Source organism: Xiphias gladius, chromosome 24 (assembly GCF_016859285.1).
Source record: "Xiphias gladius isolate SHS-SW01 ecotype Sanya breed wild chromosome 24, ASM1685928v1, whole genome shotgun sequence".
In the NCBI taxonomy this organism is placed as follows: Eukaryota; Metazoa; Chordata; class Actinopteri; order Istiophoriformes; family Xiphiidae; genus Xiphias; species Xiphias gladius.
Window position 1 is genome coordinate 20,581,836 of NC_053423.1, and position 22,093 is coordinate 20,603,928.

Genomic DNA, 22,093 nt, shown 5'->3' on the forward strand with positions numbered 1-22,093 from the left:
CCAGTGTGGCAGACTGACTATATACGGTTCATACATCCTTGAAAGACAGATTTTTATTTTATTTTTTACAGATTTTCTCAGCTAGGCCAACAAATTAACCATGCTGATATATTGGCTGATATTAGCTTATCGCTGACATATCATATCAACGTATACGTTGGAGGAGAAGGAACAAGAAATTACAAAAATCACAAAAATGCCAATCTACATTTGAGTTACATAGTTTGTTTACCAGAGAGCACTGATGACTTGATTTTTCAACAGTAAAATATCCCACTTAGTACGTACCATGGTCACAGTTCTTTAAAAAAAAAAAAAAAATCTAGAGAGATTCGTACCAAAATTGTTGTTTACGTTGTGTGTTTATGTCAGAAAAATTATTGTTGAAAGATATATCGTTAGTGTATTTTTACAGTAACAGCCACAAAAATCACAAAAATTGTCTTCCAATTGCAGGAACTCTGACACAGAATGAAATGATCTTCAAGCGGCTGCACCTGGGAACAGTGTCCTATGGCACAGACACCATGGATGAGATACAGAGCCACATATTCCAGTCATATGCGCAGGTGAGTTACTATCCAATATAAAATGTAACTGAGGAAGCCAAGGTTTGTCACCCGTGTTGTTACGGCAATGTGAATCTAAGAAGTGTTCAAAGAAAAAAACTAAATTCCCAAAAAGAACTTGGATGATTCAAGTCTTTAAAACCTCTGCATTGTCAAATTTCACATTATTATAATTTTTTACATGAGGCTTTATATCCAGAAAGATGTGTGGTGGAATTTTCATTTGTCTTTTTCTTGTCTTCTAACAATACAAAGTCATTAAATTCCCATTAATGATATAAAATGTATATGATCCAGTATGCAACACTGGACAGAACCGAGCAAAGTTAAGCAAACTTGTCACTTTCAGTATGAAAATTTGTGTCCAGTACAGGAGTGGACACACTAAAATATAAATACGTACTACATCTCACTCCATGGTTTTTTCGCCTTATTCCTGCCTCTCCCTGTAGATCAGTTTAATCAATTTTTATACTTAGCTAAGGACAAGTTTTCCAGGAAAGAAACCCATATTGTTCATTCATCATGCAGTGTCCCTGAGCGACTCCCTGTACTGTAAGTAAGTGTTTTCCCGGCTGGGTGGCTCAGATCTGGCTGCAGTCTTAACAGAATGATATTGTTTGCTCTCCGCCAGCTCCAAACAGCTGGTCAACACTGAAACCATCTGCCCGAGACACTTGTGTGTAATCTCAGCTAATGAAAAATGACTAGTCTTTTTAGCGCTGCACAGCCGAGGCGGAGCGGCAGTGTCTCTGTCCAGCTGGTAAATTATTGTCACTATCGATTAAGTCAGTTCATTATTTTGATGATTAGTTGATTTAATCAATGAATTTTAAATTTCTCAGAGCCTAAGGCGACGAGAGACAGATAAGAGCCAATGTTTGGCATTTTTCATTAAAAAATTACCAAAATCAAGTCTTGATGCATACTTTTTTTCCCCAAGGAGTACATGTGCTCCTAGGCGGAAAAATTTAGGATCACATGAAGAACTTTAGGGAAGCAATACATCAAAATGTATCAAATAATGTGTTTTTCCTCAATAACGGAATATGAGGAGACATTTATAAGCAACATGATTTAATTCATTTGAATACAAGAAGTATGATAGGTTTTTAATTATTTCTGCTTCATTATTTCTGTATTTATTTAAAATTTAAATAATTATTTCTACTTTAACTGCTTTAAACTGTATTCATAGTATAGACGGTATGAATGGTATGAACACCTCTGGAATAAAGTAGTTCTTCTTAGTTCTAAATGACGAAAAAAGTCTTTTTTTTTTTTTTTTTTTTTTTCTCCCAACTGACAACACTGGTTCAGCTCAGTGACCGTTGTGTTATCAACCTATTTGTTGGAAAAAAAAAAATTAAGTTGCAGTGACAGGACTGTATATAGATCTTCTAAATAATAGTTCTGCTAATTCATACAAACTTTTCTTTTTTTACATATACATGGTATTACATGTACATAAGTATTTAAAAAGCTTAATAAATAACACACCATTTAGTCATTTTCTTTCTTTTGCATGTACACTACACTACACTACACTTGTCTGACAAAATGACCTAATGATCTGTCTATAGATCACTCTGTCACTCTGCATGAAGGTTGTCATCCTGTGTCCTTACTGTATTCCCCATTGCCCTTCCTTCCCCGCCTGGCACGAATGAGGCTTAATAATAAGCCAAAATGAAATGCTTCAGTAGAGCGCGTCGCCCCTGTCAAACGCAGCTGGCACAGAGCGCTGTCTGCCTTCTCGCTTGTCACCACCCAGTTAAATTGATGGTTGATGTCAAAACAGCAGAGCGAATGAAAGGCCCTCAGACCAGATATGACACGATAAAGACAGCAATACACCGCTTCCCCTCGCTGTGTCAGAGTGAATGGGCGCCAAGTGTGGGATTAGATCGAGTATTCTATCTTGTGCAGGGATCCTGTAGTTAGGAAATAACTGGAAAGGTCCCAAGATTTGAAATACAATTTCTAGGTGTGAAGAGGTTTTGTAATATATTTCAGATTGAGATTTCAGAAACATGGATAAGCTTGGTTTGTTTAGTCAAATTTGGTTTAGGTAAGTTTGGTTTGTCATAGTTTTTCTAGATACCTTTTGCAGGCTTAGATCATAGAAATGAATCATCAATAAAACTTGCTGCCTGTAGATTTGGTACACAACCCCTCGCTAAATAATTAGAGTTTAACTGTCCTCCCGTCATACATGAGTCATAAATGTATTGGACTGAAACAGCATTAAAAAAAGTTACAGAGCATTTCTAGAACCCAACGCTCACACTATTTGTTGTTATTTCAGGTAACTTCCCAGCCTTCCAATAGTAGCACCAGTGGCTCGACTCCATCGCGGAAGACCCAGGCGTCCGGCCCAAAGGTTCGTAAGAGCGTCAGCAGTCGCATCCACGAGGCTGTGAAGGCCATCGCCTTGTGTCACAATGTCACGCCCGTCTACGAGTCACATGCCAGCGTAAATGGAGAGACGGAGTCTGCCGAGGCTGACCAGGACTTCAGTGATGATAACCGCACCTACCAGGCCTCCAGCCCTGATGAGGTAGATATGAGATTCACTGAACATCTTTTTAGCACCTTCATCTTTAATAGAAAACAGCAGTCAAAATGAAAATGGACTGATTTAAAAAATAAATAAATAAATAAATAAAAAGTCATAATGTTGGCTTAAACATAGAGAGGGTCAGCAATACTTAAAAGCGTGTTTCACTAGTTGCTCCAAAAGATTAGAATCTAGTTCTACTGGCAACTTGTAACCAGCAGGTTGAATGATGTCCAGTGGGTTCAGTGCCCTTGAGCAAAGCGCTGAAACCCAAACTATGCGCTATACTCAGCCAAACCTCAGGCAGATCTGCTGGGGAAATATGCTGAAAGAGAAAATTGTTACATTATATCTGACGTATTTCAAAAGGTTTCAGATCAGTTTTGCTGAGAATTTGTGGAGGTTTAGCAAACAGCACAATGATAAGTTTCTGTGAGACAAACCATAAACAACCAGTTGTTGACAGCTGTTTAACGCTGACCAATGGGTTTTGCTCCTCAAGTTAATTCTTTATTCTGGCAAGAATAAAGAATTAACCCCCACCCCTTACAGTCTCCTCTCCGTCTTAATCTTTTATTGGTGATCCTAAATAACCCTGGTTTGTCATAATAGTCATTTCATGCACAGAAAGTCAGAGGTCATGAACTCCTTGTAGAGGTTAAGCTATTTAATCATCTGTATTTGCTTCCTGAGAATTTACTGCTCCAACTGAAGGAAGAATGCGGCACAAAAACGATCCCCAAAGGCACCTCCATAGCTTCCTTTCCTCTGGCCGTCTTTCCATGTAACCCAAGAGTTGGAGCTTTTATGACTGAGGGTCCTCAAGACTTTTAATATATCCGTTTCTGGTGGTTCTATCGAATTTATCACTAAAGAATTCCAAGGAGAATGCTTATTATAATTGAACACTGTGAACACAGGGAAAGATTCTGATCAGGAAATGTTAGTCAGTATCTGAATAAGAGTGGTTGAATGTATATTGAGGGAGAGTTCATCTTCCCATACAAACCCAGTTCAAGACCGTTGACATGTTTATCACCCATGACATGTGAAGCTCCATAAACCCTTGGTGAGACTTGCATACTTTTTTTGTCAAACCTCAGCCAGGTCTAGCAGTCAAAATGAAGATAAAAAGGTGGCGAAAGATAAATCTCTGTTTTCCATTTTGTCTGTCTACCACCCCCGAGTTGATGTATATATTTATTTATATCTCTCCTCGCTCCGCTCTATCTCTCCTCTCTCTGTTGTCTCACACTGCTTGGATTGATCAATATTTAATTTTCTCTCAGAGACGATGAGAGGTGTAGGCCTGTGATTGTTGGTGGGGCTCTCCCTTCCCCTTCTACTATATTCTTTGTTCTTTCTCTATCCTTTTATTTCCCTCTCGTTCTCTCCTCATCGCTCTCTCCTCAGTCTCATTGACTGCTGCATCGGATCTTGACCGCCGTACCCCTGGCAGTGATAGTTTGTTTTGTCTTGGATCTCTAATGTAATGAGCCATCATTAAGGAGATGAAATGGGCCGGCCACTGAGGTCAGAACATGGGTCATCTGAAAGAAGAGTTGAACAGAGTCCTCCAATAACCTTTGACCCTCATAATATCAGACAAGAGCATTTGACTGTAGCCTTTAATGACTGCCATGTCCAGGAAAGTGGGTGCTTCATCATTCCCAATTGGATGTAACCTGGCAGCCTCAGTGAGTGTAACAGACATACAGTTTGTACCATAAGGAAGGACAACAGTATCTTAAATATGCATATAAGGCATCAGCACATGATTGCCCAAATTAAAAAAACGGTGCCATGTTTTAAGCATTTATACTTGGACTGATAATGGCCCGTTGCAATAAAGGCAACAGAATTCATTAATGGCAGCTTGATATCAAAAACGTTTAAAGAAATAATCACAAACCCTACGTGCACACACATACACGAAATTGATTTGACTGAGAAGTGGCAGAGCGTTACAGAGAACACAAAATAAAGTTGGTAATGTTAAATTTAGATTAGAGGATTTTTAAGGTAATATATTGATTACAATAGGGGGAATAATGACCTCCTACAAATGTAACCAGACCTGTAGCTCACCAGTGTTGAATCAGGCTAATTTTTGATAGATGTGATGTTCAAGGTAAAGGCTGAAAATGATTTTAGTTTAACTGTGTTTATCTATAAAGCTATTGATTTTTAGTGTTTCTATCATAATTAGCCACTGCTACTTACAGAATGTAGGAAATAAATAGGTAAAATAACATAAAGCTATATTCCACAATAAAAACAATTTAAAATGTGTTCACAATGTATAAAAAACTGTTTAAAAGTTTTGCCAGGATTGCCGGATTTTCAGAATACTCCTAAGTGCCACGCCAATTGGCTGTTGTGTGTTCCTGCTGTCACGTTGTCTTCCTTCTGATGTTGTTTTTAGCTGCCTTCTCCCATTTATTCTTCTGCTGTAGCCCAAAATTATGTGCTTCCAGAAATATGTAAACTTGTTGGTCTGTGATGAAAGTTTATGTTTGTCCAAAATAGCAGATACTTTGCCTTCCGCCCTGTAGTTTCTACTTTTATTTTGCTTTTTCTATGGCAGTACTCTTCAAGTATTGTCACGTTAGTCATTTGTGATGCTAACAGGTTTATGCTAGACCTTTTCATTCCTCACTCAAGATTTAGATTGTTTTGCTGTTTGTAATGAGTGACTCAGTGTAGACGCTTGCAAGAAAATGAATCAAGGGCAAAAAATGTAGTTGTTTTTTTTCTTCTTTTTTTTTTTTTTTTGTTTTGTTTTGTTTTTTTTAATAACAGTGTAAGTGGTTACCAACAGGCGTGGCCAGACTGCACAGAGTGGTTCATACTGTTCCAGACATGCAGTCTGTCACCATTAAGCACTGAACTTAAACTAAAATAGAAATAGACTATAAAGATTATAGTAACAGAGATAGTATTACTTCTTCAAAATATATTGTAAAACAATGTTAAACCATTACAAAATTATTTCAGCTCTTGTGTGTGTACCCCTTATATTGCCAGTGACATTACAGAAGAAGAATTTAACTGTTAAGGGTCCGTTTGCATGTTGACATGCTTTAGCTGCTGTTAATTTTAAAGGCAATGCTGCCACTGGGATTTACATGATCACTAGAATGTTGTGAACACAGTTGAAGTGATTGATCGGGTTGTTTAAGCCAGTCCGCCATTGTCGTAAAGTAGTCTGCAGCAGTCTTTTCTATTACTGTTGCGACACATGATTCATTTGCAGTTTGTATCAAAGTTGACAAAGCTTTAAATAGTTTCAGTAGAGCTGATGAAGTAGATTCAAGAGCTAGGTTTAGGATCCTCAGCACATGGTGTGTGTGTGTGTCCGTGTGTGTAGCTACATATACACACCCACCAGGATAATGACACACAGATGTGTGTTAAGTAAATATAGGCAGCCCTTTTTACGGAGCTCAAAGGGGGAGCAGGAGAAATGATGGGGTATTACCAGGAAGTTCCAATTTGTAGGTCAGAGTATAATAACAACCTTTGAGTGAGCAAATTGAAAATGAACCCATTGAGAATTGAGTCGTGTGCAGCTGAACGCTCACTCGGGGGCCGGAGTTCCTGCTGAGGAGAAAAAGAGGAAAGAGAAACAGAAAAACACTTATCCTGAGCTGAATGAGAAGAGCTCAGCAGCTCTGGAGATACCCTAACTCTCTGATGCCTTGTTTTTCAACAGAAAGTGAAATTAGTTCGATCAGCTTATGGTCTCAAGTTTTCAGAAAAGTTTTTTTTTTTTTTTTTTCATTGTTCTGCATTAAACTGTTTTGTATCTGGTAGAGACTCCTTACTACATCATAAATTAAGGAATACATTTTATTTTCAGTCATTAATTTGTTTTTATTTTCCAGAATCCTACCATATTTTGTCAATATCAAGAAATGTGCCATTTTATCATAAAAACCCTCTTATTGCAATGCAAGTGTAATTATGTGAAATGCCAGAATACTGTGTGAAAATGGATTTAATCTGCATCGAGTGCGTTACATCTCTCCAGTCTTCAGAAGTCACTTTTGAGCCTTTTTTTTTTTTTACATCGTCGTAAAGCCTAAATCCATCACCCTGGAAACGTTTGTTTTTATTAATTCAGAGTTTTCATTGTAAGGGTCAAAATGTCATAGTTTATGATCATCTACAGTCGTTGTTATATTTGTATGTTTTCCTCAGGTGGCACTGGTGCGGTGGACAGAGAGCATTGGCCTGACCCTGGTGAACAGAGACCTGACCTCCCTGCAGCTGAAGACTCCTTCAGGACAGATTCTCTCCTTCTACATCCTGCAGATCTTTCCCTTCACCTCCGAGAGCAAAAGGATGGGCATCATCGTCAGGGTGTGGACCTTACGCACAACAATATTATGTGTTGATGCTGCTTTCTGTGTGGTCTTTTTGTCGCTGAATCGTGTTTCAGTGTTTTGGTGACCATTTACGTTAGTCCTCAACATTTTCTCATTTGAATTTTATCTACCGCAAATGCCTTTTGTCCTTTTAGTGTCGAACCCATTATCACCAATTTGAATTATCTGGCACAGAAACTGGCTTCTGAAGTTTACATGCCGCATGATGATTGGTGTAGAAATACATTTTTCTACTGCCGCACTACGTTTAATAGCAAGGGAAAAAGCTCTAATTGTCATTTGCAATTTGATTTAGGAGGAGTCAACAGGAGACATTACTTTCTACATGAAGGGTGCTGATGTTGCCATGGCGAGCATCGTCCAGTATAACGACTGGTTGGAAGAAGAGGTAAAGGCTCCACATTAAGAATAGCAACTTAAAGTCAGATATTTGAACCCTTGCCGCCACTTTGTTCATCAGCAGTCATGTGTCCTCTTGATGATGAAATCTTTCAGATTTCAGTCCTGGTTGATTTGCGGAAATCCGTGATTGGTGGTGGTATGTGCAACTTTGGTTTAATACTACAGAAAACAGCGGCTTGAGCAGCTGCTTCGTCAGAACTAAAACAGAAGAGCAACTGGTGTATATATTTCAAACAAGCAAAACTTATTTGACAGCTTCACAATAAAAGGCCACCTGTGTTTTGCCCAATTAATTCTTTTAGTGTCAAACCGCAGCAGTAGGTAGTTTTTGGTTTGCATTAGCAGGAACTTCACACAGCTCTGATACAGCTGCTGAGAGCGAGAACGAAGGGATGAAATTAAAAACAGAAACACAAATCCCTTGTGCACATTAAGGCAATTTGAACCCTGCGCTGGAATGGTGCGGAACAATGAGAGCTACTGTATAGAGAGGTAATTACAGAATGTACATACACTGAAAGGCCATTGCTGAAAGATATACATGTATTTGCTGAATGGTTTACAAACGGTTTGGTTTCATGAAAATCTTAAGAATCATAACTTTGGGGATTCTTTTAGCAAGACCCTGAATCCTTATTTGCTCACTTAAAATGAGCCACCCTGGATGAAAGTGTCAGCAAAATGAAAAACTGAAAACTATTATAAAGTGGAAAAGCATATACTACAAATTAATGTAAGAATAGTTGTTCATAGTGCTTATTTTTCATCCAATAACCTCTTTAAATCAGGACATTAATCGAGAGATCAACAGGCCGAGTCTACACAAGTGTAGTGGTCGAAGGTCCTGTGTGCATATGTTCATAATTATATTGGCATTATTGAGTCATTTAGCACCGGAGGCAGCTTTTGATTTAATTAGTGACCTAGATAAAGTTGAAGTAATTACAGTATGTCATATTCTTGAACAATGGTGCTAATGATGTCCTGTTGGCTGTAATATCCCGCTGTCAAATTAGCCGGCGCTACAGTTACTCTGCTTGTCAATAACCAATCAACAGGACAGATTCGGCCCATTGGTGTTTCATATCAAAAATAAATCGCCATCCACGCCTTTGTTTTACTGTGTCCTCTGAATTTCACTAGAGGCTATGTTATTCGATATTGATTTTTCTTTTCTTTTTTTTTTTTGTGTTGGTAACAATATGCTGCTATTGACTTTACTGTACGTGGTGTACTTATACAGCAGCTGCTCTAAGAGAATAGATGATCTGCTCTATTTTTGATTCAAATTTGGCTTGGGGAAAAGACATAACTAAACATACATAAGCTTTTATTTTAGATAACCCAAATCCTTAAATCCAGACAAGAAACGAAGCGGTCCAAAAAAAAATGCTTGGAATTGAAAATCGTCTCCTTTCTGTCAGTGCGGGAACATGGCGAGAGAAGGCCTGAGGACGCTGGTGGTGGCCAAGAAGTCTCTGTCCGAGGAGCAGTATCAGGACTTTGAGGTACGGATGAACCCTAATGTACATGCCTTCATTCTGCTCTCTGTACTGTCTGCTCATGTTCCTCCAATAAATCTGTTTTCTTTTCTGAACTGAACCTAGATCTGGGTGATATTATCAATAGAATGTCAACATTGTCTTTGATTTTGTTATTTCTAATTTCATAAACTTGCTTCAATTTTGTCAATAAATAAAATACATTTTGTCTGATAAATAACTATATAGATAAACAACAAAAAAGAAAAAACATACCCGCAAGCTGAAATGAACATTAAATGCTTCTGTCGGTTTCATGATCAGATCCACATTACAGACAATACTGTCTCAAAATGTTTTATTTGTTTTAAATATTTCCTGTAAGCACAAACAAATAGTAATCCACAAAATACAGTCACAATATTGGTATCGAAGTATTTGGTTGAGAAGACCGAGAAGGTTTGGTTTGTCAACATCACCAGCCCATTTTTTTCTTTCTTGTTTCCTCCCCTTAAATTGGAAATAAGTTTGAACTTTTAGTGGCAGCATTTTTTTACGCCTTGTTGTGTCTCCGCTTTTTCTCCTCCCTCTGTGCAGAATCGCTACAACCAGGCAAAGCTGAGCATCCATGACCGAACCCTGAAGGTTGCAGCAGTGGTGGAGAGCCTAGAGAGGGAGATGGAGCTTCTGTGTCTGACCGGCGTGGAAGACCAGCTCCAAGCAGATGTCAGGCCCACGCTGGAGCTGCTCAGAAACGCTGGCATCAAGGTTAGCAAGGAAAATAACGATGACAGACAAAGACGGGGAGGTTTCTTTGCCAAAGGGCCTGTTCTCTAAGAGGGAAATTAATGTAAACCACTTACACTTCAGCAATGGTTCAGTGGTGTGACTGAAAGCAGAGGAAAGAGAAAAAAGTTAGTCTCGCTTTTGGAGATTATAGTAACCAGGAGTCATTAGTAAAGGCATTTGATGAAGAATTATGATTTTTATTTTACTTAAAGTGCAATGTCATTGAAGTGCACTCAGTTCTTATGACTTTAATGGCCACATCTTAAATCCACCTGCATGCTGATCTTGTTTTCTGCTTAGATCTGGATGTTGACGGGGGACAAGCTTGAGACGGCCACATGCATCGCCAAAAGCTCCCATTTGGTCTCCAGAAACCAGGACGTCCACGTCTTCAGACCGGTACACTGTTTTACTTGGCCTCTTGTCCGATTTACTTGTCCCAGTGCTTTGTTTTCGTAATGCGCCTACTTAATGGGAGATAACAAAAACCCTACATTTTCTTGTGGCTAATTGTATTGCGTGGCTCTCGAGCAGGTCTCAAACAGAGGAGAGGCCCATCTGGAGCTCAACGCCTTCAGAAGGAAACATGACTGTGCTCTAGTCATCTCTGGAGACTCCTTAGAGGTACTACAACACAGCACACAGTGACATTTCCTTGTACAACAGATGATGCTGAGGACGCAGCCAAACAGGCGATGAGAGAGTAAAAAGTACTACTCAGCCAAAACTAATACTTTGGAGTTCAACCAAGGCCTTTAGTAAAAAATCATAGAAAAAGTGCTGATATTTTTTTCTATAACAGCTAAGCAGGAGTTTTGAGTTTTTGTTTGAAGGTAAAATGATCAGTGTTTTCATTTATTTTGGTCTAAAAGATTTGTTAATGGTCGACAAGTCAAATTGATCGATACATACTAAGAAAGCATGCAAATACGTCCGTGACACGTAGTGTCCCGTAAACTGTGTTTCATATACTTTTCCATGTGGCGTTGCAGGTGTGTCTGAAGTATTACGAGCATGAGTTTGTGGAGCTGGCGTGTCAGTGTCCGGCAGTGGTCTGCTGTCGCTGCTCCCCGACTCAGAAGGCCGAGATTGTCAGACTGCTCCAGCAGCACACAGCCAACAGAACCTGTGCCATAGGTGGGTGCTGATAGATATCTGGCAGCAGCATTACAAGCCTGGACGGCTGTTAGCCTGGGAAATCCTTTCAGTGGGGGAAAAAAAAATGCCTGTGTGGAAACATTTCAGTCCTTTAGGGAGGACTATATTAAGCAAGGTGTAAAACAATCCATTGGGCCGATTAATTAAACAATCCAGTACAGCGGATTGTTTGATAGCTTGTTTGTTTGGCTTGAAGAGAGCTGAACTGGTCATTACTTTGAAACTGCTCCAGAGCAAGGCACTTAATTGACCAGCTACTGACCTGTCATATCCCAGAAACAGTCTATTTAACTGCAAGAATGTTGAGGGGGAGAAAAAAAAAAAAGGTGCTGAAAATGTATTCAAGCCCTGGTTAATTGTATATTTAACGCACATGCGCACAGACACACACACATGGACAAGCACGCACCACGAAGTGAGACACCAGAGCAAATAATATACTGTATATACTTCTTATGTCACTTGTACTACTTCTTTCTTCCACAAGATGGCAGCCAAAGCTCACTAAGAGAAGCACCTACTGTATCACTTTCTTTTACTTTGATAACCTCGAGCACACATTGTAAGACAACGTGTAGCTTTTTTTAATTTGCTTTTTCTATTTTGTGACAGGTGATGGGGGAAATGATGTCAGCATGATCCAGGCTGCACACTGTGGTATTGGAATTGAAGGAAAGGTAAAGGCTTCCATGAACAGATAAGAGACTACAGACCTTTTTCATTATGGCCTCAAGTGTTATCCTGGACTAGGCCCTATTACCTGATTCAGTCAGAGGAACTTTGATGTATTTTTTATCAATAATAAGCCGTCAATTCTACTACAGCAAATTGTTTAGCAGGTTGATGATATTTTTCTTCTTTTTCTTTCTTCTTAATTGACTGTAAATTACCTTAGGGGTACCCAAAGAGTATTTAAGAGCATGAATACATGTCTTTCTATAACTAACTGTCCACGCTTCCTTTGAAACTAGATTTAAATATAACGTATATGCCTTTGTTTTCAGTTGTTTTAGGTTTGCATCAGTTGTTTTAGGAGAATGTGACACGTAAATCGTGGCGCTGTATAACCCAACAGAGGCATTGTGTCCTCATACTTATTTTTTTCTCCGAACAGGAAGGGAAGCAGGCGTCTCTGGCCGCAGACTTCTCCATCACTCAGTTTAAGCACATTGGTCGTCTGCTTATGGTTCATGGCAGGAACAGCTACAAGCGCTCCGCAGCGTTGGGTCAGTTTGTCATGCACAGAGGCATGATCATCTCCACCATGCAGGTACAGTAATGATTAAAACACTGACAAAGCATTTTTTGAGAGCTTGTTTTGTTGAACAAAGGTAAAATAAAAATGTGTATCACCTCATGATTTAACACAACTTTTAGAGGATTTTTAATGATTTTATTATAAGTGCATCCATGTCTTTTAAAATCATGTTTGTTGATTTTAATGAGTTGTTTTGTTTGTAATTTGTGCTTTGTGGTGAAGCCAAAGACAGTTTTCCACATTGTGGACAATAAAGTTTCTAACTCACTGACTTTATACGCTATGGTTGTTTTCTATCCTCAGGCGGTCTTCTCCTCCATATTCTTCTTTGCCTCCGTGCCCTTGTACCAGGGTTTCCTCATGGTGGGGTATGTGCTTTTTTCCTAAAATCTTATCAACATTTGGCCAGAGTCGTCACAGCCTCACAGCAACACAACACAGATGTGTGGATGTATTTGATGATGTAACCATGTTGTTTTGTTGCCCGTCCTCTCCATCTAAACGTTGCACATTTCTCTGCACACCACTCTGTTCTGTGCAGGTATGCCACTATCTACACCATGTTTCCAGTGTTCTCCTTGGTTCTGGACCAAGATGTGAAGCCAGAGATGGCTCTGCTCTACCCAGAGCTTTACAAAGACCTCACCAAGGTATAGTTCCGTTTTTAAAATTTGTGTGTTTGACAGATTCCCTTTAGCCTTGTTTTCTTCCCCTGACGGCTTTTAGCTGGTCATACCACGTGAAAGTACAGCTGCACTCACTGATGGTGTTTCTCTCATTCAGGGGCGTTCATTGTCCTTCAAGACTTTCCTCATTTGGGTTTTGATCAGTGTCTATCAAGGTAAGGTGCACAAATTCTTTCAAGTTATATTTGACCATTATTCACTGTGATTTGCAGATGAAAACATTGGTTTAAATAAAATAACCCGAAAGCTTTTAGCTGAACCAACTGCAACGACAGTATTTTTAAAGTACAACCAGTCTGGCACTGCCAACTGTCAAAGCAACTCTTCAATCACCATTCATCATTTCTACTGTGTCTAATACCACAGTCCCTGGGCCCCTTCAAACTCTCAGATAGTCAGTTTCTCAGTATCTTAGGTTTCCAACCGCCATCCACTTTTACATGCGGGCTTTTGTCCGTCCAGTAAATCGATATTTCTTTAATCGCTAAGCCATGCGGCGTGTGAGAAAGATCCATGTTCCCGCTCGACCGTGACTTCCTGACAGCTCGAGGTTTTTAATTAAAGGCCAATACCAGGACTGTGGAAAAGAAACATGAAGACATGATATGAGAGGACAACAGCACAGGAGGAAAATATTAGGCACCAAACTGGCGTAATTTATTACAGAGATTGACTCGCTGGAATGCACTGTATGGAGACTGTATTAAGATGTAATTATCCGATAGGTTGAAGGCTGTTAAGCTCAATTTTTGTAGTTTTATGATAAAATGAAAGGCTATCAAGATAGAGTAGGCACCAAGAGATGAGTGAGTGTCTGAACACTTAAAGAAGTTTACCAGACTGAGACACTATAGCACATTGTGCATCCTTTTCCCACTTAAACAATGTTATTGGATCAGTCCTTATCTCCAGACACATTAATCCTTAACTCAATTTCCCAGTCAACCAGTGCTAGAACTGTGACCGGGGCCAAATTATATTTTTGAAAATACCTATTGGGATTTCTCATAGGCTATTGCTGCAAGACTAGTCCAACATGGATGACAACTGGCAAGATTTAACAGTCATAATAAAGTACTTTGAATTATTTTTGTGCACATAAGTGGATGTGATGTGTTTCTTGGTCGTATCTGAGTTGATAGGTTAAAACATGGTAAAACTAGAATGGCAATCAATAGAGCACGTACCTACGCCAAGGCCAAATATTCACGAAAATGTCAAAAAATGCCCGTCTCGCAATGTTCATGAAAGTGATTAAAAAAATTCCTGGATCCGCCCATTTAACCGGATCCATGTCAATACTTAATGGGTTCTTCCGTGGCTCACGCCCCATCCCGTCACCAGGTTTGGCGCAAAAATCAGTTCGGCACTTTTTGCGTAATCCTGCTGACAAATAAACAGACAGACCAACAGACACAGGTGAAAACATAACCTCCTTTGCAGAGGTAACAAACATTAACAGTTCGGTGCACAGCCACTGTTGACAGAAAAAAAGTGAATCCCTGCTTACCGAGTCGCAGACACAGCCCCTTGACATTGATCCAATTCAGACATTTCCACCTTCTCAAGCAAAGAAACTTAATTTGCCGGATTGGGCGTCATTTAGTCGATGTGTTTCCTTTGGCGCCACCAGGTGGCATCCTCATGTACGGCGCAATGGTGCTGTTTGAGTCAGAGTTCGTGCACGTGGTCGCCATCTCCTTCACGGCGCTCATCCTGACGGAGCTGCTGATGGTGGCGCTGACGATTCGCACCTGGCACTGGCTCATGGTGGTGGCCGAGTTCTTCAGTCTTGGCTGCTACCTCGCCTCACTCGCCTTCCTCAATGAGTACTTTGGTAGGTACTGCATTTTTTTCTGATGTTTTGTAGTACTAACCGTATATATAATCTTGTATCTTTGAAGATAATTTTCATAAATTTGAAGAAAAGCTTAGTTTATGATTGAAAGCCATTCATTCTTGTTTTTCAGAAGGGGTTTCAAGAACCCAAGCCTGATTAAAACTGTGCAAACCCCAAAGCTCTTTGTGTAATGTAATTATGGCGGTTAAATTACTTTTAGGGCCACAACTGTTGATTGTTTTTGTTACTGATTCATCTACTGATTATTTTCTTTATTAATCGGTTAATGGTTTTATTCATAAAACGACAGATAATAGAGACAAATTTCGGGAACCCAAGGTGAGGTATTCACATTGCTTGTTTAGACCAAACAACCGAGCAAAACCCAAAGAAATTCATTTTACTATCATGTGTGGCTGAAACCAGGGAATATTTGGTATTTCTGCTTAAAAAATGACTAGAAGGATTCAACAATTATGAAAATAGTGGATCGACTAATGGATTAAATCGTTTAGGACTTCCTGACTTTCCCTGAGGTTCACTTACTACAACTACTAGTGAGCTTTCAGTGCAGTCGAAGGATAACTTTACTTTTTGGTTTGTTAAGTCCAGGGTTGAATGCGCTGAGCACTTTGAGGGGCGTCAGTCTTCTTCACTGCACCTGCTTTCTGTTGACTTTGATGAAAAGCTCTCCGGCACCTGAGTGCTGTACAGTAGCTCAGCCTTCAGCTTTGTGCTTTTATTGCTTCCCTCCTCTTCTCCCTGTCCCTCCTCGTGTCTCTCTTCACATGCTAACGTTTTTTTGCACTGCACTCACTCACTGTTTCTGCTTGCACTTCTTTTGGTTCTGTATGTTGGCAACAGGCATAGGCAGGGTCTCCTTTGGAGCTTTTCTTGGTAGGTGTACGGCCGGTGAATTAAACTCATTCCCCATCTCCCTGTATTTGTTATTTCTGTATGTTCCAGTGATATTTGATGTGTCATCGCTGTCTCTTTCATTTGAGTGTTTTAAAGTCATCTGCACTGCAGGTCTTTGTTGTCTCACGTCATCTGTGTCGTGCCATTTATTCCACTGTTTAGTTCTCATTTTAGTGCTGTGACAAAATGCACAAACTCCAACACATTGTGACTGGATTCATTACATCATGACCAGTATTTCAATTTGACTTCCTAAGCTGCACCGCGACTGCTCATGTCGTTTTTCTATCTCTTGTAATCAAGTGATGGCGACTCTTGCATCACTTGACTGAATACCTACAATCCTTTGCAATCAGAACACAATACTGTGACACGTGTAACCAAGCGGGTGTATCTGTGTTTGTTCTCGCAGACTTGTCGTTCATCACGACTTGGCCTTTCCTGTGGAAGGTGTCCGCCATCACGCTGGTTAGCTGTCTTCCACTCTACATTATCAAATACCTGAAGCGCAAGTTTTCCCCGCCAAGCTACTCCAAACTATCCTCATGAGCCAAACTTGGATTACCTGAAGTTTGTTTTGTAGTTTTGTGCTTCTCTGAGCTTTCTATTTTCAGAGCTTTTTTTTTTTTTTTTTACTCACTGTTCATCAGTGACGGACACGTGACCTGTGGAGGTCAAAGAACCACTGGAACAATCAAGAATGGAGAGAAATTAAATAAGTGCTGTTTGGATTTATTTCACTGAGACTTGGGATTACTTGAAAGTACGGAGCACATAGTAAAAGACTACAGAGGGATGGATTTTGCCACAGAAAAGAGTGAGATCGCGTAAGTGACTGCACTTAGAAGGCCTGAAACACTTGACCCCATTTTGTCAGAGGGTCAGTCTGCCTTCTTTTGTTTTAAAGTATTTCAAACCAATCAGCTTCAAGTGTCATTTTATACAGTTCTGATGCATTACTGTCAATGTTTAAATTTTTATATGTGGAGTTCAGATTTTTTTAAGTGTTATTTTTTATCATAGGTATTAATTGCAGTTGCCGGCCTGCGTCCTTGAAAGGTGTTGAGTTGCTGTAAGGGATGAAAAGATCATTTACTCTAATTTTTTTTTTTCCAATGTTACTGTAAATAAAGCCTTTACTTGCAGCTTTGATTACAACTGCGCTCAATGTAAACCTCACTGCATCTAACTCTTGTACAAAATGTGCACTAACCAAAAATAAGATCAGTTGCAATGACATTCAGAGAGAAAATGCTGAGTATTTGTCCTGCACACACACCTCCTGGGACTGGCTTCAAACTGAATTTTCTTTGCATTTGCTGCTCTGTATTTTACATTTTTAGGGAAGTGAACGACATCATTAGGCTATCAATCTCTGTAGTATGAAACCAGCACTCCGAAGCAACATTCAATGTTGTGTTGTCTGCATATTTGGCCTTGATTAGGTCTGTCGGTGGCCACCAGTCCTCCTGCCAGGATATGGCAACTCGCTTTGTGCCTCATTATGATGTGTGTTGACGTACTGAAGCCGCGTCCCGCGGCATCAGATGTTAAGCAGTCAGTCCGAGATTCTGGTTTTCCGCTTGGTTTGTTACCTGTTTAGCCAGATCCGGACTTCAGGAGCTTGAGTCCTGCTGCTCTTCTGGGACAACGTTTTTCAGATGGTAAAACTACTTTAAAAGTCACAACGAAAGACCCTGAATCAGACTGATGGCTGTATCTTTCTAGGCCTCTACTGACAATATGACTTTGGCCTGTGGCGGATGTTGACATTCAGCTCTTTTTAAGGGGGAATGAGTTTTATCATTCACTCCATGTACTCTTAAGTGTGAAGCATGTGTTAAGCACAGTGGGGGGGGGGAAACGGATGGGAGAAAGTTAAATTGATCCGTTAAATGTATGTAGTTTAGCTATGTTTATTAGTCGGGTTGTCTGAATCATAATTGAGTTAAACTCAGGTTGATCATTCCTAAACATGGTTGTATTATTTTATTTAAAATTGTTGCAACCATAATGTAGCTATACTATAATAAAAAAAAGACAAATGGTGGATGTAGTTATTTTGGAAAGAGTTGGTGCAACTGCGACACTTTAATGCAAATTGCATTTAGGATTTGAATTGGTGATTTATGTTCTTACAAGAAGCAATTCCAGGTGTTGATTCTTGTATTTTCTGTCGACATCTACATTATGTGTATAAACTTTTCTTTCCTGTGAACTTGCTTTCTATGTCCTACACTGCAATTTCTAACAGTGTCTGTTATTTATAATGTTGTTATTGATTAATGAGTAATAAAAAGAAACGAGAGATACAAAAAAAAGTTTGCGATTTCAGTATTTTCTGACACAAACTCAAAAATGTCGAGGTTCTATCCAATCTTGAAACTTATCCTGTGGCCACTAGATGGAGGAAGAGACTAGATACTTGACAGAATGAGGCTGAGAGTCCAAGTAAAGGAGAATTTCAGTCAGCACAGAAACTTTGAGAGACTGCTCCAAGTGTAGTCAGTGAAAATACTGGCAAAACCTGAAGCATACTCCTCTGAGTTTACCAAATATGTATATGCTTTTGTGGTGTTCATGATATATTATAAAATCTGCTTTTCAGTGCAATAATATTTCTCATCTGCTGAAAATTTTTATTTAACTTAAGTTCCTACTGCTGTGAACTGAAATATTTGAAATAGTACATTTTGGGTACTATTTCTGAACGCGCTCCACTTGCAGATGCAGCAAAGGTGTTTTGTAACATTTTAAAACCAGCAAAAACGTGAGGTTGTGCGCTCCGTTTTTAAACGAGTACTACTTTATTTTACCTTTGATTTTAAAGGTTAAGATATGCAGCAATCGCAACGAGTTACAGACAAACGACGCAAGGCGGATAGCACACACAAAAATGGCTCTACGTCAAGCCCTCAAAGTACTTTTTCACATTTATGACTGTCACATGTTGAAAGTTTTTAAATCAAAATGTGCGTTATCCAAGTAATACTTTATATAATGATGAAGCCTTAATGTGGGTAGAGAGGGCCATAGTAGGAAAATCATTTTTAAACACGCCCAAACATATAGTAATTACAGATGGTGCCTTTTTAGATGTGAGCAGTACAGAGGAAGATTTAATATATACTGTAAGAAAGATATCTTTTACCATGTAATCTAAGGCAGCCATTGAGCAAACAGACAATGTGTTATCAATTTCTCCCCACAGAGGAGGAAATACTTTGTGGATGGAGGGTGACCCAGTGATGAATGTGATGGTCTGATGGCTTTAACATGTTAAGAAATGTTCTCTTTCATCTCCTCGTTTTCACTTTGTAGCTGCACATCCAGTGCTGTACCATAGGTTGTATTTAACTGTTCCTACAGTATATGTGCATCTGTGGAAGATCGTGGGGGTGATGCTTTCCAAACCGGCTGCACGGGGAGCAGTGATGGACCAGATAATGTTCACGCGGCTAATGATTTATTGTACTAACAGAGAACAGCTGGTCTGTGTTGGAATGAACTTCGTTTCATGTCGATTTTGAGCATTAATTTATGGCTTCTTGATGAGACAATTTCATGTTGAGATCAGTCTAGGTCTTCCTTTTTATGTATATTATGAATTATTAAGAAAAAGGTTAGTAATTGGGTTTTTTTTAAAACTTTTAAATACTACTGATTCATGTCAATGACAGGAATGAATTACTACGGTATATCCAGCCAAGAAGAGAGATAAATGCATCTTTTGTAAAAGTCTCTCAGAAATAGTTGCTTTTCAAAAGACTTAAAATTTAATACAGATTTAGCAAATTTTAAGTCTTCATGAAGCCAATTCCATAATTTAGCAATTGGCCACTCATGGCCAAAGATTTTTCTTTTTTCTGGTCCTTCAACTGAACCTTTAAGAACATCCGGATGAGACCGCTCAGGCCCACCAACAGGTCCACCAACTGGCCCGTAGAGTAGAGTTACAAATGCATCGGAGACACTCCTGAGCTGCGCTCTTAAATTTACAGAGCAAATCTGAACTTCATTAGAGCGAGGGTGCCAGCACAGAAACGATGTGTTCCTGAGAGCTGAAGTGACTTGAGTCATGGGTACATAACTCTTTTTATATAAAGACGAATGAAGAGCCTAAGTGCTCAGGTAGCTTCAAACGCAGTATGTCCAGGGACACTTAAAGTGCTCTTGAAGATGAAAACAAAATGGTCACAAAAATAAAACGTTCTTCAGATACAGACATAACGATAATATAAGAATGTTAATATCACAATATTAATCAAGACATACTGACCTTATAAATCATATTAGTCAGTATGATGCAGTTCCAACAACAGCTTGAATTAAGATGGTTATTTATGACAAGGGTTTATAATCTATGTCTTCAGCATTACATTACACAAAAATCTGTTGAACATTAATAATATCATGCAGAGTGGTGTGGTCCAGTCAACAATATTTCTCTCTCCAGGAACAATAGGTTGTAATAACTGACCAAATGAAGAAATGTCTGAGATATTGGACGTTTGGATAAATCATTATTTCAACATGAAATTATGGAGCCTCTGTTTGACCATAAAAAGGTTATTAAATCTACAAATCATTACCCAGAGCTCTTACCCCTCAATCACATTGGCAGCATGCGTTTACATACATTCACTGCATGCCTCGTGTAAAACCCACGCAGTGGAGAGTCCAAACCTGCGCTGCAACATCAGCCAGCAACTCTGAGCCATTTTTTTTTTTCTGTAGGAGAAGTCGCTGCTGCTCTGCAGATTTTTCTGCACTTACACAATTAAATCTGCAGCTGCAGATTTAATTGTGTAAGTGCAGAAACATGACAGTGGAGCTGTTACATTTGCAAAATGGAAGTTAATAATCTAATTTTTCATCTCTTGTACAACAAATTATATTCTGTCATGACAAAAATGACTCCATAACTTGATTTGATGCCCTCAGGGATGAGGCGTTTTTGCAAAACACATCTCGACCAAGCTAGATTTTGTCCAACCCATAAGTGGGATACAAAACACTTACGCAGCAGAAATTTCAGATGCATGGAACATTTGTCAAATTAGTATATGTTTTTCACATTTTTTGCCGCTTTTTTTATATGGTGGAGGGAGACCTGCCATTATGCCATTATGCTATCTTGTTACTAAGCGGCTAAGTGGCTTCTGTAGCCGTATTCCATCTGACTGGGCTTGTTACAAAATTCCACAGCACCCTGTTTGAATTAAGAAACAACAACCAGTAGAGATAAAGTTACTAGAAATGATATTCACTGACTGGCTCGGTGGGGAATTAGAAAACCTCAGGGAAGACGACACTATTCCTCATTCCGGGGGTCCAATAGGTAAAATATTTCCAACATTCAGTTATTTATCCACAAGAAAAAACACAATACAGTCTCAGTATCAGCTACTGTATTTTACAGATTGCAGACAGCATCTGCATCTTTGCCAGAAAATTCTTCTGTGATGCCGACATTGAAGAGTAGGGTGGTGACAGGGCCTTTCAGTACAAGTTTTTTTGTGGGTTTTTTTTTTTTTTCAATTTTGTGAGTGTGGTTCCATGGTGTTCCTCAAAAAGGCCCCACTGCTTTCAGTGAAATACCCATAAGATATAAAGCTTCCATTTCTTACGGTTCAACTGACATTTCAACTAATTCTTAGTTTTCAACTAGCATTTCAGATACTTCAACTGACTGCTGTCACTCCCTGCATACTATGCGACACTTCCCCCTTCAACTATCTGTGGCACTATAAATTCAACTGAAATTTTAGTTACTTTCATTGTTTACTGTTCAACTTACATTTCAAGGTGTTTTCAACTCTTTCTCTTTAAAACAGTTTAGCTGCTTTCAGTGCCTACTCATCAAGTGGCATTTCACCTGCATTTAGCCTCTACACATCAACAGCGGCCTCAACATTGTTTACTCCGGCCGGCATTTTTAACTGCTATAACTGTTTACATACCAGCTGACACTTCAGCTACTAACGGTGCTCAAACTTCAACTGAAATTTTTAAGGTCTTTCACACGCTTCATTTCTCTC

At 39.3% G+C, this 22,093-nt stretch overlaps 1 protein-coding gene across 5 annotated transcripts in view; it reads left to right on the forward strand.

Annotated features, from left to right (window-relative positions):
• Window positions 1-17,910, forward strand: part of atp9b (ATPase phospholipid transporting 9B) — a 45,064-nt gene extending 27,154 nt beyond the window's left edge. For 2 of the 5 annotated variants that reach the window (XM_040121607.1, XM_040121608.1), the window contains exons 14-29: window positions 457-569; window positions 2,878-3,129; window positions 7,333-7,494; window positions 7,816-7,908; window positions 9,347-9,430; window positions 10,001-10,171; window positions 10,493-10,591; window positions 10,727-10,816; window positions 11,185-11,329; window positions 11,963-12,027; window positions 12,465-12,620; window positions 12,912-12,976; window positions 13,150-13,258; window positions 13,392-13,449; window positions 14,928-15,131; window positions 16,465-16,601. In XM_040121607.1, coding sequence (XP_039977541.1) covers window positions 457-569; window positions 2,878-3,129; window positions 7,333-7,494; window positions 7,816-7,908; window positions 9,347-9,430; window positions 10,001-10,171; window positions 10,493-10,591; window positions 10,727-10,816; window positions 11,185-11,329; window positions 11,963-12,027; window positions 12,465-12,620; window positions 12,912-12,976; window positions 13,150-13,258; window positions 13,392-13,449; window positions 14,928-15,131; window positions 16,465-16,601 — 2,003 coding nt within the window. Of the gene's footprint in view, window positions 1-456; window positions 570-2,877; window positions 3,130-7,332; window positions 7,495-7,815; window positions 7,909-9,346; window positions 9,431-10,000; window positions 10,172-10,492; window positions 10,592-10,726; window positions 10,817-11,184; window positions 11,330-11,962; window positions 12,028-12,464; window positions 12,621-12,911; window positions 12,977-13,149; window positions 13,259-13,391; window positions 13,450-14,927; window positions 15,132-16,464 lie in introns of all 5 variants that reach the window. The other 3 variants (XM_040121606.1, XM_040121609.1, XM_040121610.1) reach the window with 3 other exon arrangements.
• The last annotated feature ends 4,183 nt before the right edge of the window (window positions 17,911-22,093 follow it).